At 47.9% G+C, this 16,698-nt stretch overlaps 2 protein-coding genes across 8 annotated transcripts in view; one reads left to right on the top strand and one right to left on the bottom strand.

Annotated features, from left to right (window-relative positions):
• Positions 1–1,096: 1,096 nt before the first annotated feature.
• Positions 1,097–13,419, top strand: DDIT3 (DNA damage inducible transcript 3). 4 transcript variants are annotated; one of them, XM_084836620.1, is made up of 4 exons: positions 1,097–1,224; positions 4,396–4,443; positions 9,352–9,516; positions 12,460–13,419. In XM_084836620.1, exons 3-4 carry the CDS (start codon positions 9,376–9,378, stop codon positions 12,886–12,888), a joined length of 570 nt encoding a protein of 189 aa, XP_084692746.1. In that variant the 5' UTR covers positions 1,097–1,224; positions 4,396–4,443; positions 9,352–9,375; the 3' UTR covers positions 12,889–13,419. The 4 variants fall into 4 exon arrangements, with proteins under 4 accessions (XP_084692746.1, XP_084692744.1, XP_084692747.1 ...); XM_084836618.1 differs by lacking the exon at positions 1,097–1,224 and having other exon boundaries at positions 4,366–4,443; positions 12,460–12,888; XM_084836621.1 differs by lacking the exons at positions 1,097–1,224; positions 4,396–4,443 and adding an exon at positions 8,985–9,107 and having other exon boundaries at positions 12,460–13,411.
• The window catches only part of MARS1 (methionyl-tRNA synthetase 1), a 38,760-nt gene continuing 35,436 nt past the window's right edge, over positions 13,375–16,698 (bottom strand). For 2 of the 4 annotated variants that reach the window (XM_084836608.1, XM_084836609.1), the window contains one exon: positions 15,047–15,357. In XM_084836608.1, coding sequence (XP_084692734.1) covers positions 15,127–15,357 — 231 coding nt within the window. In that variant the 3' untranslated portion in view covers positions 15,047–15,126. Of the gene's footprint in view, positions 13,717–15,046; positions 15,358–16,698 lie in introns of those variants that run through there. The other 2 variants (XM_084836611.1, XM_084836610.1) reach the window with 2 other exon arrangements.

Here is a 16,698-nt window from a genome sequence, read left to right as displayed (position 1 = left end):
TTTACAAAACAGCATGATTTTTAAAATAAAAGCACTTACAAAAGTACTTAAGAGGCATCCTTCCTCTCTCACATAAGAGGGAATAGTGCCCACTCTGACCCATGAGGGACATTACGTAAATGCAAAATCCACAATTGGGTAATACTTTTATTAGGACCACCTAAAATTCTGCAAAAACGTGCAAGCTTTCAAGTTCTCCAGAGCTCTTTATCAGGGCTAGATGGTGCAAAATTCTTGCACGTTTCTGTGGAATTTCGGTATTGGCCAACTGTGGATTTTGCGCCGCCCTCCCTCCTGAACCAGCACTGCTGTCTTTGGTGCTTTATCATGTAAATTGTGAAAACTAATAAAGAATCGGGTTTTTTTCCCCATTCTGGACTATCATTTTATTCACATGCAAGCGTATGCAGTTTTAGTCACTTAAACCCCCTGCCATTAACTGGCAGGCGCTCTACTATTTGCTGGGCTCCTGTCTTATACGGCCCGCCCTCCCCACAGGGCGCGGGGCAGCTAACAGCGTCGTGGGGAAGAGGCGCCCGCGCGCTTTCCCCAGGGAGGCCTTGGCCCTTTAACCGGCCCGGTGGGCGGGGCGTGACGTTACAAAACCGCTCCGAGGGCCGCCCGACGTAGTCCGGCCTCGCCCCTACTGAGGGGACGCTCTGGCCACGGGCTCGTTGGGACAGGCGAAGGGAGGGAAAAGGAAGCCAGGCTAGCCCTGGAAAGGGGGCCTGGAGGGGCCGAGCCTCGGCCTCGGCCGCCGCCGTCGCCGTGGTCGTCGTCAGCGGTTGCCAGGGCATTGCATCATCCTCCCCGCATGACTCACCCACTTACAGACTCGTGACCCCGAAGGGCGGGGGGAGATTCGGGAGGAGTCACTTCCGGGTGCGACGCGGCAGTATCCAGCTCCACGGCGGAGCTGCGTCACCCGCGCATGGACAGGCGGGGCGCGGCGAGCGGGCGACGACGGCCATTGGGCGGCGGCGGCGCTCTCCTCTCCTCCAATGGGAGGGCCCGGCGGCGGCCATTGGTCAGAGATGGCGCAAGCGTTGCGTCATGCGGGGGCGCGCTTAAAGGGCTATCCCGGGCGCGCGGGCCGGAGGAGGGAGTTGGCATTTGGGAGCCGGCAGTAGCCCAGTGAAGGAGAGGATGAGCAGCGAGAGGAGGATGAGCCGAAGCCAGCAACTGGGGGAGAGGATCGCGGGCGAGAAGGGGCCGCGCAGGAAGGTGCGAAGCTGGGGGCGGGGGGCGCCTGGGTCCCCTGCCCCTAATAGAAGCGGGGGGGGGCCTCGGACGCCTGGGTCCCCTGCCCCTAATAGAAGCGGGGGGGGGCCTCGGACGCCTGGGTCCCCTGCCCCTAATAGAAGCGGGGGGGGGCCTCGGACGCCTGGGTCCCCTGCCCCTAATAGAAGCGGGGGGGGGCCTCGGACGCCTGGGTCCCCTGCCCCTAATAGAAGCGGGGGGGGGCCTCGGACGCCTGGGTCCCCTGCCCCTAATAGAAGCGGGGGGGGGCCTCGGACGCCTGGGTCCCCTGCCCCTAATAGAAGCGGGGGGGGGCCTCGGACGCCTGGGTCCCCTGCCCCTAATAGAAGCGGGGGGGGGCCTCGGACGCCTGGGTCCCCTGCCCCTAATAGAAGCGGGGGGGGGCCTCGGACGCCTGGGTCCCCTGCCCCTAATAGAAGCGGGGGGGGGCCTCGGACGCCTGGGTCCCCTGCCCCTAATAGAAGCGGGGGGGGGCCTCGGACGCCTGGGTCCCCTGCCCCTAATAGAAGCGGGGGGGGGGGCTCAGACGCCTGAGTCCGTTGGGGTGTGTGACAGTGGAGGCGCTAATGGGGCTGGATTGGACAGCGGATAAAACGGAAAACCTCACAAGAAAAAAAACACCATGTAGAGCCTCCCGCACCTTAAAGATAATAAAGACAAATGTAAAATCAAAGACAAATTGATCCTTGCATACATTTTGGTGGACCAGAGCCCACCATCATATACATGGAATGTTATGGAGAGTGTCAGGGTTGTTGTTGCTTCAGACTCCCCTGCTGCTTGTTGAATTCAGGAGAAAGGACTTGGCTGTGGGCCTTCCTCCGTCCTGCCCCTCCATCCTAAACTTTCGGGATTAGGGGTTAAAGCAGGCCTGCGGGGAGGGTCTTTTTGGATTTGTAACCCGATCTTTGCGCAAAAGCAAATTCCTCTGACTGCAATAGGGGCTTGCGCTCCAAGTAAGCAAATAGAGCTGCATTCTTAATCTGAGAGTAAATCCCATTGAACTCAGTGGGGCTTGCTTCTGAGTAGACGCGTATTAGGATTTCACTGTGAACCTGTCCGCATTGCTGTTGAGACTGCTTTCCATGCCTGAGAGAGCAAAGCTCAGTGGATGGGCTTGCTTGCCTAACTATCCCTCCCCTTTCCCCCAAAGGAGAGGGCTGTAGGTTGCAGGATGTTTTTGTCCATTCAAATGCATGTGGCATCAAATGTATATAACCTTTATGTTACATAAAGGGGCCATCTTTACTCGATGTTCCCTTTAAGTAACATGTTTACTAAACAAAAAATCAAGTGAGTAAGAGAGAGAGGTTTGCATTTATAGCAATGAATCCAGTGGACATGGGAACATCTCTTAAAATAAGTATGTGCTGAAGACCCACAGGAGAGCTTCGACTATAGGGCAGCTCATAAATTGAATAAAGAAAATACATAAATAGTAACAGTTCTATTCTTCCCCTTCCCCTTTTTTGCTAGCGATAGTAAGTTTCAGAGTCATGTGCCGAGTCGAGGGGTGGGAGGTAGGGGGGAACTGAAGGGGAGTGGCTGTGTTCTGTGGTGGACAAGGGCCCTCTGACTTCCCTGGGTAGCTTGGCTTCCAGTGTGGAGAGGGCAAAGCTTCTTGGCCTTGCGTTGTGTGCTAAAATAGCTTGGAACTGTGGGCCCTCTGCCAGCTCTGAGGCGACATCCTTTCCCACAGCTGTATACAAGTGTTGGTTCCTGCTGAGTGACATGAAGAATCCAACCCTTCTTGCAGCAAGCTATTTTGTTCCCTTTGCAACAAAGCCTTTGCCAGCCTTATTGAGAACTAGAGCTGCCTTGAAAGAGGCAAGAAAAGGCGCCCCAATTGCTAACTTGTGTGAGCCCTGGAAGAACTGCAAAGCCTTCTGCTGGGGCATTCTGATGACTTGGAATGCCTGTTCACATGGCTCCTTGGGGAGGCCTTCCTCCCCCAACCCACCTGCTAGGCTGCATAACAGTTCCTGGATCCCCAACTCTGCTGGTTTGTTGCATCACTCGGGGCTGATGAAAACCTATGGTGCGTCCCCTGCGCATGCTGCATTCCTGTGGGGTTCATCACAGTCTTGCCGCTTTGATCTTCAACTTGGGGCACTGCAGGGTGTCCAGTGATCTGTCTGGGAAACTCATGCAGAAGAGTGGTGTGATGGGGGTACAAAATTTCCTTGAACAGCTTAGCTCCAGGTCCTTCGCAGTTTGTCAAAATTGCAGTTTCTCCCTAAGGTGCAGACTTTTAAAAGCCTAAGGTTCAAATCCTGGTTCAGAAAAGCTCTTGAGTAGTGTGCCAGAGCGTTCGACTTGGGCTTGGGTGCAAACCTCCACTCGGCCATGAATCTCACAGCATGGCCAGTCACGACTGTAGTGAAACCTACCTTGCAAGGTTAAAATGAGAATAATTGTATGCTGCACTTAAGCTCCTTAACGGAAGGGTGGGATGCAAATACAGTAACATATTTTTTCCCATCTCGGTTCTCCCATCTGTAAAATAGAAATAATTTATCACATAGGGAGTGATAAAATGTACAATAATTAAAAATAATTTGTCCTGACTTGGGGGGGGGGGGGGTTGAAAAGGGCCTGAGGATAGTACTTTATAGCATCAGCTGCAGTTGAGAATGACCATGTCACAAAGGGGGATGCCTTGTGTTACCTTTGCTTGAGCAGTCTCTTGTTTTACCATTTTCTGTTATTCTAGAGCACCCAAACGCCACAGAGATCCTCAAGCAGGCTACTTCATAGAAAGGGACTAATAGAAGTCATATTGCTTTGTGAATGTATTTTGCCCTTGCCCATGGGCTTGGAAGAGGGGGATTATTCTTTTCCATCCACATAAGCAGCGCTCCCAAATGTAGTTTGGGTATGGGAGTGGAGGAGGCTAAAAGCAAAAGGCATTATTAAGAGCTGATGGAAACTTACGTGAACAAACTCAAAGGTGGAAGGGGGGTAGTGGCTGTGCCACTGCAGTCTTATTTCAGTCTGCTGCATGGCGTAAAGTGATGAGCGCTGCTTGGGCGTATCTCCCTTGGCTACCTCTGGCCTAAGTGTAGCGAACCAAATCGGGACATTATGCAGTGTCATTAGTGTACAAATAATAACTGTCTCTTCTTATTCCTGCAGCTTCGAATGAAAAATCGTATCCTAATACACCATCACACTTGAAAACAGGTAAGAAGCCAAAAAAAGGAGACTTGGGCTACTTAAGAGTGAGATTTGCGGCTTCTTAGAGGCAGAATATATGGTTGTACCAATTTATTTTATTTACAGTTATTTTTAGATCACCTTTAAAGGTGGAACCCCCTCAAGGTGCCGTACAAGATACAAACCACACAGAGTGGATACGATAAAAATCTGTACCAACCATCAGACATGTTGAATTTGGGGCATTAAGGGCTGAAGTTCTATGCCTACTTGGAAGTAAGGCCTGTTGAACTTGGTGAGATTTAACTTCTGATTAACCATGCATAGGATTGGGCTGCACAGCTCACCCATTTCTGTGGCAAGCACTATGTCTGCTTGCTGCTGGGTTAAAGCAAACTGCTGCTGTTGTTGTTTAGTCAAGCAAGGAATGCACTGGAAAAGCCTTGACTACCTGTGCTGAATATGATTGGAGTAGGGGGAAGAGGAAGTATGTGGGATGGGTGAAGAACACCAGCAAAGTTGCTTGTTTCTGTATAACTGCTGCAGGAACATTTTGCATTGACTGGCCTTTGTTTGTTTGAATGCAACTTTGACCACCCTGAGTTTACCATACGTAGAACTGCTTTTTAGTGGAAAGGGTGACTTAAACGTTTGCTTTATTTTATTTACCTTATTCATTTATATTCTACCTTTCAAAATTAAAACATTTCCAACGGCAGTTTGCAATATAAGCAATAAAATTAATAGTAAAAACAAATTAAGAAGGAGCATCATCAAGTATGTCAGTATAAAAAAAAAAAACACCTTAGGGAGCCAGTATTGAGATGATGCAGTTTTCATAATTAAAAGCCTTCAGCACATCTAAATCATGTAGCAAGTCTAAAGATGGTGCAAGTGTGGGGCTTGTGCACTAACTTGTCTGATGTGGAACACCCAACACATTGTAGAGCAGTCTTCCCTCCAGGTGTGTTGGACTATAATCCCCATCACCCAAAGGGTTGCGAGTTGTAGTCCAACACATCTGGAAGGCACCAGGTTGAGGGTGGCTGTCGTAGAGAATTTGGGGGTCATGACCTTAAGCATATCTCCAACTTGTGTGGGCTAATGGCCAGTCCTGTTCGTAATCTTGAACTGAGTGTATGGCCTAGAAAACACCAAGCGTACTTCTGTAGTCTTCCATTGCAGGGAGAAGTTTGGTACTAGCGGGCTTCCGACTAGCAGGCCCCAGACTAACCTTAAAGAGGTTTTCATTGAGAGACCCCATAGTTCCTTGGAACACAGCTTGAAAACTACTATCATAGCTCTTTGTAATCAAAGCGAGCACATAGCCTGCATAAGCAATGCAAGAATATGACGATGAATCAATTATGGGTTGGTCAGATCTGGCCAGAGTGTTTGCTTGGAATTCTGAATATCTGCTATTGCTAATATAACAGATGGAGTAGGGATGTTGATCAGTACAAGAATCAGGCTTAAACAAGAAGGTGAAAGGGACAGAAACCAGCATTCTTTTGAGCCTGTTGGAGCAACAATACAACAATTCTTACCACCTTTGAATAGAAAGGTGGTTTGGGGCTCTGGTTTGTAGTTGGGGGGCTTTATTTACTTAGGGCATAATCTTATGCATAGTTAGACAAACAAGTCCTACAGCTCGCAGCATTCCCCAGCCAATATGGCTGGCTTGGGAATGCTGGGGGCTTTAGGACTTTTTTCTGTCTAAATATGCATAGGATTGTGTCTTCATTACATTTATATATCATCCAACTGACAAGTGCCCTAGGGGCGGGTTACAATCATAAAAACCTAAAGCGACAATTAGATCAGAATCAAAACAAGAAGGCAGCCAATAGAAGTTTTAAGATATTAAAAACATTTAAAAAAATATTAATGCAGTTCACAGTGACAAGGTTTGTGCAATTATCTCCTTTTCAGTTAGATCACCAGACGTCTTTGCAAAACAATGAAATCCATATTTATTATCTGTTATGTTTTTGATGTGACATCTGAATCCATAGATCAATATTCCACCTTGATCGTACCCAGCCTTTCAATTTCTGAGGGCGGATAGGTGCCCCATAACCAAATACCTGCTAAACAACAGTTTGTCATATCTGCACCATTGCAGCTTGTGAATTCGCTTTCTGTGTTACATGCATTTATACGCCTTTCTCCCATGATGGAATTCATGGTGACGTACATAAGGTTCTTGGGCTGTCTTCCATCCAGGCATTCACTAAACCCAGGCCTGCATGGCTTCAGCAAGGCTCAGGTGCTTTCCAGCCACAGCCCTGAGGCTTGTTTCTCTATGGCTTCCTGTGTGTTTGCAGTTGGGGCTGGGGTCAGTGGTAGGCATGACTGGGCACCTGCCAGGGGCCCACTGACAACAGCTCCCTGGACTTGCTCCTCATTTTCACCATTGGAACCTGCTTGCTCACCTGCGTGTTGCCCAGGCAACGGAGGTGGTGAGGAGGAGGAGCAGCAGCAGATGCTACGGCCTCTTTGCTCCCTGGCTCTCTCCCTGTCGAGCAATGATAAGAAAGAGGATGAGCTCTTCCTGGAGCTGGCACTGTTTGCAATACATCTGCACGCACCCCAGGAATGAGTGACAAGTGTGCTGGCGCAAACCGTCAGCTTGGCAACAGCTGACTCACAAATAAGCTGGCTTGTAGTTGGATATGCCAGCTGTAAAGGGGCAATGTTCCTTGCAACGCCACCCAAGATACAGTGGGAAGGGAGGGTACGAGCTTTCCTGTACTAAGTCTGTGAAATGGGACCCTAGCAGAGGAGGAATGAACGGTCCCTGCTTGCTGCCTCCTGGTACCTTCCAGAACATAACCTGGGGAAAAGTGGCTGGTGCAGACATAGCATTGGATCCAGACTTAGTCAAGCCTAGACTAGGCTCCTTGCAATCATTGGGACTTAGTCCTGACTAGCTTAAGCCCCATTGATTGCAGTGGGTCTGCTCTAAGTGTGATTAAGTCTGGATGCAGCCTGTAACTTTACCTCTATAAATATGTGCAGCTGTGCATCATCTGACTCAACCACGCAGTGACCATACTGCATCATAGCCTGCATGGCTTTCCACTGCTCAGCACATTAGCCATGCCTAGTTCTAGGGAGCGCCTGTGTGGTGGCAGCCACACCTCATTAGCAAGCCAGAGTGTCATGCAAGTGAATGGGAACACTTTTGACTCTAGGCGGGTCCCAGCCTGCCCCAAGGCCGCAGAGAAAGGAAAAAATGCAAACTGTTTTGAGGCTGTAGGAATGCCTGGCTGGCACCCTCCAGCCCGTCTTGTGACGATGACTCACCTCTTATTTCTAGTAGGGAGGATTTCCAGTGCAAAGGCCTCTAAGTTAATGTCTGCCAGGTGCTTCTAAAGCCTGGAAAACCCCAGCTTGCCTCCTTGTGCAACAGAGGCTGTGCCACCAGAGAAGGCCTTAAATGTGAGATGAGCCCAGAGTAGCCCAGCTACATGGTGGAAATGCCACTTTCCTGGTCTAGCTTTGATTCAGAAAAATAATATGTGATTGTGGAACTCTTCAGGGGCACAGGAAGGTGGGGATTGGTGGTGATTCTAGCCTTAGCATAATTGTATGCTAGAACTTGCTATGAACTGCATGGGTGCACAGCACATACCAAGAGTGTACTCCTGTGTCAGCACCTGCATTTCTTGCTCTGAAATGGCTGCGAAGAATTCAAGGGTTGTCAGGAGAGATCCGTGATGGGATTTAAGATGGTTGGGCTACTTAACGTTACTGCAGTGCCTATACAAAGTGCTTAATAGCAACATTGATTCTATGTTGGTGATACCTTAGCTCAGGAGTGGGCAGAAGGTAGATACCCAGAGGACATCCACTCCCAGAAGCCCCCGCCATCATGCTGAGTGTCGAAGTCCAAAACATCTGGAGATCTACCTTCTGTCCACCCCTGCCCTTGCCGACCTGTTTCAGCTTCATAATAAAATGGTCTGAATTGCCTGAATCAAACGTAGCTGACCCAGTAGTGACCCACTTTTGTTCTCCTGCCCATTGCTGGCATCATCAATGCATCTTGGAGTGGCTCTGAGCTTACTTTCTGGCGACGTCTCTGGGGCAAGAGGGAGGTGGCTTCAAGCAGTTGCGTCCATTCGGTGTGCTGTGGTGGCTCTCAGTGAGAGGTTGGTGGGCCTCTCCAAAGAGGAGTCGTCTTTTTTTCTTGGACCTTTCCCAGAGTGGTAAGACCAACTTCCTAGTCAGTGCAGAATCAACTAGGTTGTCCTGTTCTGCACTGACCAGGAAGGTGGCCTAATCTTCCCAATCAATTGACTGTTACTTCCTGTTCCCATTGGAAAGCTGCTCTTTCGATGGCAGAACATGATGCAGACAGGCAGGGAGAGACGTTCTACTCTTGCATCTCTATAGTGCTAGCCCTGTTTTCCTGCTGTTGTCACCCAGATGGCTGTGTTCAGTTGGAAGCAGAAAGTGCCAATCAGATATGTTGGGAATAGTCTCTCTCCTTTACAGGTGTCCATTTGGGAGAGTGGTTAGAAGGAGAACCCTCATTCATGAGAGGACTTTTCATGCCCTAGGTCAGCCTTCTCCAACCTGGTGCCCTCCAGATGTTCTGGACTACAGCTCCCATCACCCCAACCATTGGCTATGCCAAGCAGTTCATCCAGCAGGGGTCACTATGTTGAGGAAGGCTGCGCTAGGTACATATGGCTCTTTATAGTTTTCCTAGGTGTGAAGATGGACAGATTTGCAGGTCTATGCTGCTCTTGGTAAGGGGGCTCCTTGTCATGAAAATCCTTGTTTTGCCACTGGCCACGGTTGGCTCAGTGGAAGGCGGGGCTCTGCAGCCACTCCCCCATCCCCCTAGTGCAATCTTGGATAAGTGGTGATACACACAGATGTTACCCAGTCTTTTGATAACGTCCTCAACCTTTTTTCTTCCAGAAACAGCTTGGCCTTACTTGAACCATGATGGCAGAATCACTGCCCTTTTCTATGGGCACCCCGGTGCCCAGCTGGGAACTGGAGGCCTGGTATGCGGACCTGCAGGAGGTGCTCTCCTTGGATGTAACCAACAGGACAGACCCCCCTGCGGCAGGACAGGAACAGGTGAGTTAGCTGCAGGGAGCAATCTTAGCTGCCTCGATATCCTGGGTCTCTGGGGTACTACACCCTGGGGGGAATGGGTCTCCCCTCCCAACCCCATTCCATTTTGTAATTCTTCCATGGGTTGGCTATAGGCAACTTGGCGCCCTCCAGCTGTTTTGAACTACAACTCCCATCAGCCCCAGCCAGTATGGCCAGTGGTCAGGGGTTGTGAGAATTGTGGTCCAAAAATCTGGAGCACATCAAGTTGCCTCCCCCTAAACTATAATATAATCATAAATGGAGCATCCACAGTTTGTTCTTGCTTGCTGCAGATTTCCAGTCCTTTTCATTGTTTGCACAAGGGATGAAGCACGTTAAAACACTAGACAATTGTTCAGGTGTAGTCCTCCCCCACCCCAGTGATATGATGATATACACAATTATTTGGGAATATTAAAATGTGTATGTTAAGCTTTCAGTGCCTTGATTTTTCTCCCCTTGAAGTTTAAACAATGTAAGGGAAATATATGCTACTGAGTTGTTATGACTTAAAATATTTACAAATCTTCCAGTAAAAACAACATCCAAATAAAGCTTTGAATATAGCACCTAAACTACATGAATTGTGCTTTGATTATTTTTTGTTTTGTTTCCTAATCCTATGCATATCTACTCAGAGGTAAGTCCTACTGAGTTGAGTGGGAGTTAATCCCAGGTAAGTGTGTATAGGATTGCATTCTAAGGCTATAATCCTACACACTTACCTGGGAGTAAGTCCTGTTGAACTTGGTAGGACTTAATTCTGAGTAGACATGCATAGATCGCACTGTTAATCAAGTGTTTCAGCTTAGTTATTACTGATTATGAAAAAAAATAGATATTTAAAGTACACCATGTAAAATTAACATGGTGAACTTCCAAGTATTTACAGTCTTCCAGAAAACCATCAATAATTTTCCAGCATGGAAACCATGCATGATTCCTTTTAGTTAATGTAAAGGTCTTGACTAGTTAGTGTAGATCCTGATGTACTTTGTTTCCTGTTTCATTTAAAGGCAGAGGTACCACCTTAGGTTTCTTTGGCAAGCACGTATAATGCATCCTTCTACTTCTTTAAATAAATTTTTTGGCTTTGGGAGGTGGGAGTAGCTTGCTTATGCATGATGTCCCATTTAAAGCCAGACCAGCTTGCTAGTGGTGCTCATCTACTTCCCTGTTTATAAGTTCTCCAGCTTAGTTTGAATCCATTAAACTGCTCGAAAAAAATGTCTTTGTTGCATAAGGAGCATTACGCAGAACAGTGATTTGGATCTGTTGCACTGCTTAGAGAGATGTGTTTAATATAAAGGCCTCCATGTCAACTGGCGGAATTTAAGGCAGCAGTGAACTTCAAAAAGCTAGATGTCACTGTTTGTTTACAGTGTTGCTTTGTCAGCCAATAATTTGGGTCCTTCTGCCTCCAGCGATTCTCAAAATATTTCCATTATAACTAAATTTGAAAGGCATTTAATTTTAAAATTCTATCAACCGTGTTAAATGTGAACATGGTTAGACCTCTGAACAGAAAAGGTCAGACAGGGATGTGAACCTACATCTGTTGATTTACTTTTATTTTTTAATTGTGTGAGGTTTTAACCAGATGAAACACAGCACCAAACAAGCACGTAACTGCAATCTTGGGTAAATCAATCCACACATTGCTGAAGTCTAGTGGGAGCAAGCAAGCTGCCTCCAACGTACTCCTCATTTCTGCTTTAAATTAACAACCTACAATCACCCTGTTCGTGGGTTGTGTGATGACTGAACCCGGACACTCTTGAGTTGTTTGGAGGTTAAACATTCTAGAGTTAACTCACAATTTGTTGTTGGGTTAACTCTAGGTTGTTTAACCCCTAAACAACCCAGAGTGTCCAGGTTCAGCTAGCACACTAACAACCTACAAACATAGGCAAATTGAAAGCAGAACCAAGGAGCTCACTGGGGCAGTGAATTCACTTGCTCCTGCTAGATGTGGGTTCAGTAGCCCACAAATTGCCAACAATTGCCATTACATGTGAACCAGGTCACTGAGTTCTTTCAATAAATCAAAGGGGGAGGGCATCACCACTCACGCAAGGAACCTTGTACTCAATTCTCCTCTTGAAAATGCAATGGTTGTCTCAATAATACAGAGAAATGCTGGGGCCCAAGCATCTTTCTGCATGTTTATCCTTGAGAAATTGTCTCCATATGTGATCAGAGTCTAGAAACATCTGTACTACACTTATGCAATACAGAATTTTGACATCCTTAACCTGTGCATAGCTCTCATTCTATCCATGATGACAGAGAAATGTGGCAACAAATCCTGTCATGAAGAGAGGTGGGAATTCCAGTGAGTGAGAGAGTGGGGAATTGAAATAGCAGCATGGCTTTATACATCTGCCCCACAGGACCTGTTGCCTATCAAACCTCATTTTTCATGCTCTGCCCTTCACTATCCTTTCCATTTTGATGTGCACATTAAGCAGATGGGGAGTGTGCATAGGGACTGAGGAATAGGTATTAGAGTACCTGCCTCTTTCTATATACTCAGTTGTGGACTGTGGTTTCTGTTACAGTCTAGGAAGCTGCTTTCTCGACACAAAACTGACGCAGAGCAAGCAAACATGTGCATACTTAGTTACATTACTCTACATATTACATCTAATCCCATTTGTATCCCATACTCTTCCTCCAAGGAACTCAGTAGTGGGTTAGAGGGGTCCCCCCACATCAGACCTTAACAAACTTGTGAAGTTTGGTGACTCAACTTTTAAGGCTTGGACTGTGGATTCAAACAGTGACTAGCAGTCACCTAGTGAGCTCAGTAGTTGAGCATGGGCGTGAATCCACAGTCCAAGCCTTAAAACATGAGGCACAGTGGCTCTAGGAGGCAAAGGGAGACAGTATGCAGCCGTTCACCCTTGCTCTATTCCCTTATAGAAGGAGTTTGATGACGTTGACAGTACTGCTCTCCTGTGGAATCTGGAGGCTTCGGATCCCTTGGAGCCCAGCGGGGATGTGGCAGCTGGAAGCTGTGAGTTGGGCCCTGATCTCACAGATGAGCTCCTGGAACTGCTAGGTGAGGAGCCTGCAGGACCTCCTGAGTCTGACTCAAGCCACAGCTCCCCTGCCCAGACTGGTACAGACGAGGAGGAGGGGGTATCTACTGGCCGGAAGAGGAAGCGGAGTGGGCAGCCCCAGGGAGGGAAGAGGCAGTGTGGCAGAGAGCGGGAGCAGCAGAACGAGCGCCGAGTGGCTGAGCTGATGGCCCATAACGAGCACCTCCAGCAGGAAATAGAGCGGTTGAGTGCTGAGGTGGAAGCTACAAGAGCAGCACTCATCCAGCGTATGGTGAGCCTAAAGACTTAATGGCTCTGCGGCACTTCCTGTCCGTACTGAACTGGTGACTACTTGCTGGGGACCAAACAGAAAGAGACTTGTTCCCAACCTGAGCATCTCTGACTTTAGACAGCATGGTAAAAGGAAGGGGGGCATGCCCTTCTCGATGCAGTGGGGTGCATGGTATCCATGCCTGTCAAGCAGTCTGTGGAGCAACCCCGGCCTAACTCTGGAACACTGCCTTACATTGGACTCAAACGGCTTATGGCTCAGCAAGCTTGCTTTGGAGAACTGAACCATGACAGGCAGTCATGCAGCCAGACTGTTCCAGGTTATGAGGCTGGACCCTCTGCCCAGAGAAACACCTCCTTTGGGCACGCACACCTGCTGGCTCTGCCTTTGCCAGCTGCCTGAACTACTCTTAATTAGCCACTGCCCTGGGGGAAGGGGGAGGAGAGAAAAGGGTTTCATGGATGTAGGTCTGCATACAACAATAGCTTTTATACTTACACCTCTACACTTACGCAAATAAAATATTTATTTTGCACCGTTTACCTCAGCATTTCAAAGGATTCTAAATTACTCGTAATTACAAAATAGGAAGAGGGGCCCAGTCAGAATAGTACAGTGGAGTGAAAACAGGAGAGAAAGTGAACTCTCTCCCATCACTGAAGTCCAGATGGTAGCTGCTGCCACTAGAGGAGTCCGAGTCTCTCTGAAAGGAGATGCTCACTTTCTCTTCTTTCCTTTTCCCTCAGCCAAGCTGAGCTGCTTCTGGAGCTCCACCAGCTTTGAGACTGCAGCATCAATCTGCTTCTGCTCAGCGTGCTGGGCCTTCAGCTGCTGCACCAAGTTATCCTAGACAGAGAACTGGGGATTTAGAATATGGTAGCCAGGTACAGGGAGGGCCACTAGCTTAAAAGTTTATAAGGAGGCGGTGTGGAGGTGCAATTTGTTTTTTCTCCAAATGAAATTACAAAAGCTGAGACCTGCAGCCATGGTGTTGCCTTGTTCACCCTGCCACCACCTACTGTCATTTTAGCTGCACTGCCCACCTCAGCAGCACACGATGCTTCCTTCCCTTCCATCTTGTGAAGGTAGCTTTCCCCTTATTCCTTTCCATCTCGTCCACCTTACTTCAGCCCAACACTTGGTCTGCCTTCATAGCTGTGGTCAGCTACCTTTCAGGCGCTGTTGGGACCTTGGCTGCGTGCCCCACATGGACACCACATTGCCCTGTTTGTGCAGGAGGTTGTTCCTAATGGAACTTGATCAGAGACCTGCAGACATTCTGCTGAGGACAGTTTCTGCCTGAATAGTTACAAGTCCATAACTATTATAGGGTTTACAAAAGGGAAGCTAGATTTACATTATGAACAAGCCTGGGCTGAAGAACAGTAGGAAATGTTGTTTCAGCTAGTGCTACCTAAGTTTGGTACTTGCTCCACTGAGAAAATATAGTGGAACTGTAGAACAGGATCCATTATTACAGGGATGGGCAACTACGGAAGGTCCAGGGCCCATTTTCACCCCACACGTTTAAAATGGCATCAGTAGCACCCAAGTGGTCAAAATTAGCTTGCTTGCTAATTGCAAGCTAATTTTGACCCTTCAGGCATTCTGTAGCAGTACAGACACCTTCTCCCTCCCCCCAATTCAAGGGGCTGCTGGCAGGCCATGTATTGCCCACCCCTGCTTTATTGGAATAGGCTGTAAATAAAATGCCCATCAGATCCTTTTTAGCCTCAAAGCCTTCAGCAAATGCTTGCCCATCATTTTGTTTTTCTGTGTTTATATTTATTACACTTATATCCCACCCTTTTTCCTCCTCAAGGAGCCCAAGGTGGTGTACATAACCCTCCTCTCCATTTTATCCCCACAACAACAACCCTGTGAGGGTGGTTGGGCTGAGAGTCTGTGACGGGCCCAAAGTCAGCCAGTGAGCTTCCATGGCCGAGTGGGGACTAGAACCCGGATTTCCCGACTCCCAGTCTAACACTCTAGCCACTACACCACACTGGCTTTGTTAGAAACTAGGGTTTTTTTCTCGATTGCTCCTTGTGAGCTCAGAGATGAAGTGCAGTGGCAGCCATTCAGTATACTGGGGGCCCTAGGAGCAGTTCACTACCTAAACTTTTTAGATGAATGAGCTAGACTGAATAGTCTGTGAGGCTACAGCAGCTAGCTTAGCCAGAGACACTTCACCTTAAGAGCAGGGAGGGGGAAGGTGTGGCCCTTGGAATGTGGCTGGACCACAGCTCCCATCCTTCATCGCCATTGGCTCTGCTGGCTAGGGCTGAGGGGACTGGCAGTCCAACAACACCTGGCTGGCCACACCTCCTCCATCCCTACCTTAGAGACATCTGAGCAGTTATTCCACACAGTTGGGCTGATTCGTTCATCCCAATAAAGTTCAGACTGCAGCCTCACCTGTTTGGCTACTTCTTCCTGAAGCTCCTTTGCTCCCACTGCCTCTTTACCAGGTGCAGCTGCTTTTTGCTTGAAGGGAGAAAATTAAAAATAAATGAGTGGCAGCAAAACAAACTTCATCTGTTTAGCATCCAGATGATGAGAAGTAACCAAAGCTAGTATAGACCTTGCATGTAGCTAAACCTCTACTAGGAGGAGAGGAAAAAGTTACCACCAGGTTGTATAGCTAGAGTTGCTATAGTTTCATAAATCCTAATCGCTTTAATTCTAGGGGGAAGAAAGGGCATACATCTGCAGGATATAATCTTGGTCATAAAGACACCATTGGGGTAGATCGCCATCCACTTCTCCCAGTTCCTTTGTCCATCTTTTTTTTTTTTTTTAACTTTATTTAAAATATTTCTAGGGTGGCTTTCAAGACAGGAGCCCACCCAAGGTGGCTTACACTAATAAAATGCATATAATAAAAACCAATACAGTATAAAACAACAAACATTCATAAAAACACCAGCATAGGACAAAACCTACAACACAGTTCCAGCTACAACCCAGAACTGTCTGATAAAAACATAATCCAGGGAGGGCCAGAGTGAACAAGTAAGTCTTTACAGAAGGATGACTATTGCTCGAGGTAGTTTCCAGAGTATAACCAACAAAAGGCTGCAGTGGGACAGGACTAGTGGCAACGTATAGGAATGCATGTAATACTGAAGCAGGCAGGGTTAGAAATCACGCCTTTTTGCCTCCAAAGTTAGAACAACTAGGCAAGGATGGCTTTTGTCCACCAGTGCTTCCAAGCTTTTAAATGCAACGGAACAACAGATGGGGATGCAGTGATGAGAGGGGTAGAAGCGACAGGCAAAGCAAAGGCGCAAGACTGTAGCTTCGAGGCTTCTTCCTGATGTATTTACACTACTCTTGCTCTCCTTATGGAAGACCCTAATCTGAATAAGAAGTTGAGGGCTGTGTGGCACTCATCCCTTGATGACAGTTTGAAGGAATTATGACACCTATCTTTGGGATACCCCTCCAGTCACTTGACTGAACTTACCATCCTTAAGAAAGTGAGGAATGTATCGGAGAACAAGGGGTATAAAAGGTGGAGAAAGTACTTGGAACACAGTAACCCATGCAGGAAGTACCCGGTACTGTTCATGAGAGGCATGCTGAATCAGACCGAAGTTCCATTTAATGGACTATGATCAGCCCACCTCAACCTGGGGCTCTCCAGATGTCATCCCAACTCTCATTGTCCCCAGCCACCATAGCCAATAGATGATGGGAGTTGTAAGTCCAACGTATCTGGAGGGCACCAGGTTGGGAAGGGCTGTATCAGATAGTTAAGAGTGGCCCGTCAGATATCTCTGGAAAGCTCACAGGCAGGCATGATAGGAGACAGTCAATCCATGT

Source organism: Heloderma suspectum, chromosome 2 (genome assembly GCF_057233095.1).
Source record: "Heloderma suspectum isolate Gila_16-S chromosome 2, 16-S_ref, whole genome shotgun sequence".
Lineage (NCBI taxonomy): Eukaryota > Metazoa > Chordata > Lepidosauria > Squamata > Helodermatidae > Heloderma > Heloderma suspectum.
The sequence above is the reverse complement of the archived record's forward strand: the minus strand, read 5'-3'. Positions and strand labels throughout refer to the sequence as shown.

What these genes read in the sequence shown, in the direction of transcription:
- DDIT3 (XM_084836620.1), top strand. Translation starts at nt 9,376, where the DNA reads ATGATGGCAGAATCACTGCCCTTTTCTATGGGCACCCCGGTGCCCAGC. An exon ending in CTGCGGCAGGACAGGAACAG is followed by an intron (nt 9,517 to 12,459) that starts GTGAGTTAGCTG and finishes ATTCCCTTATAG; the next exon opens with AAGGAGTTTGATGACGTTGA.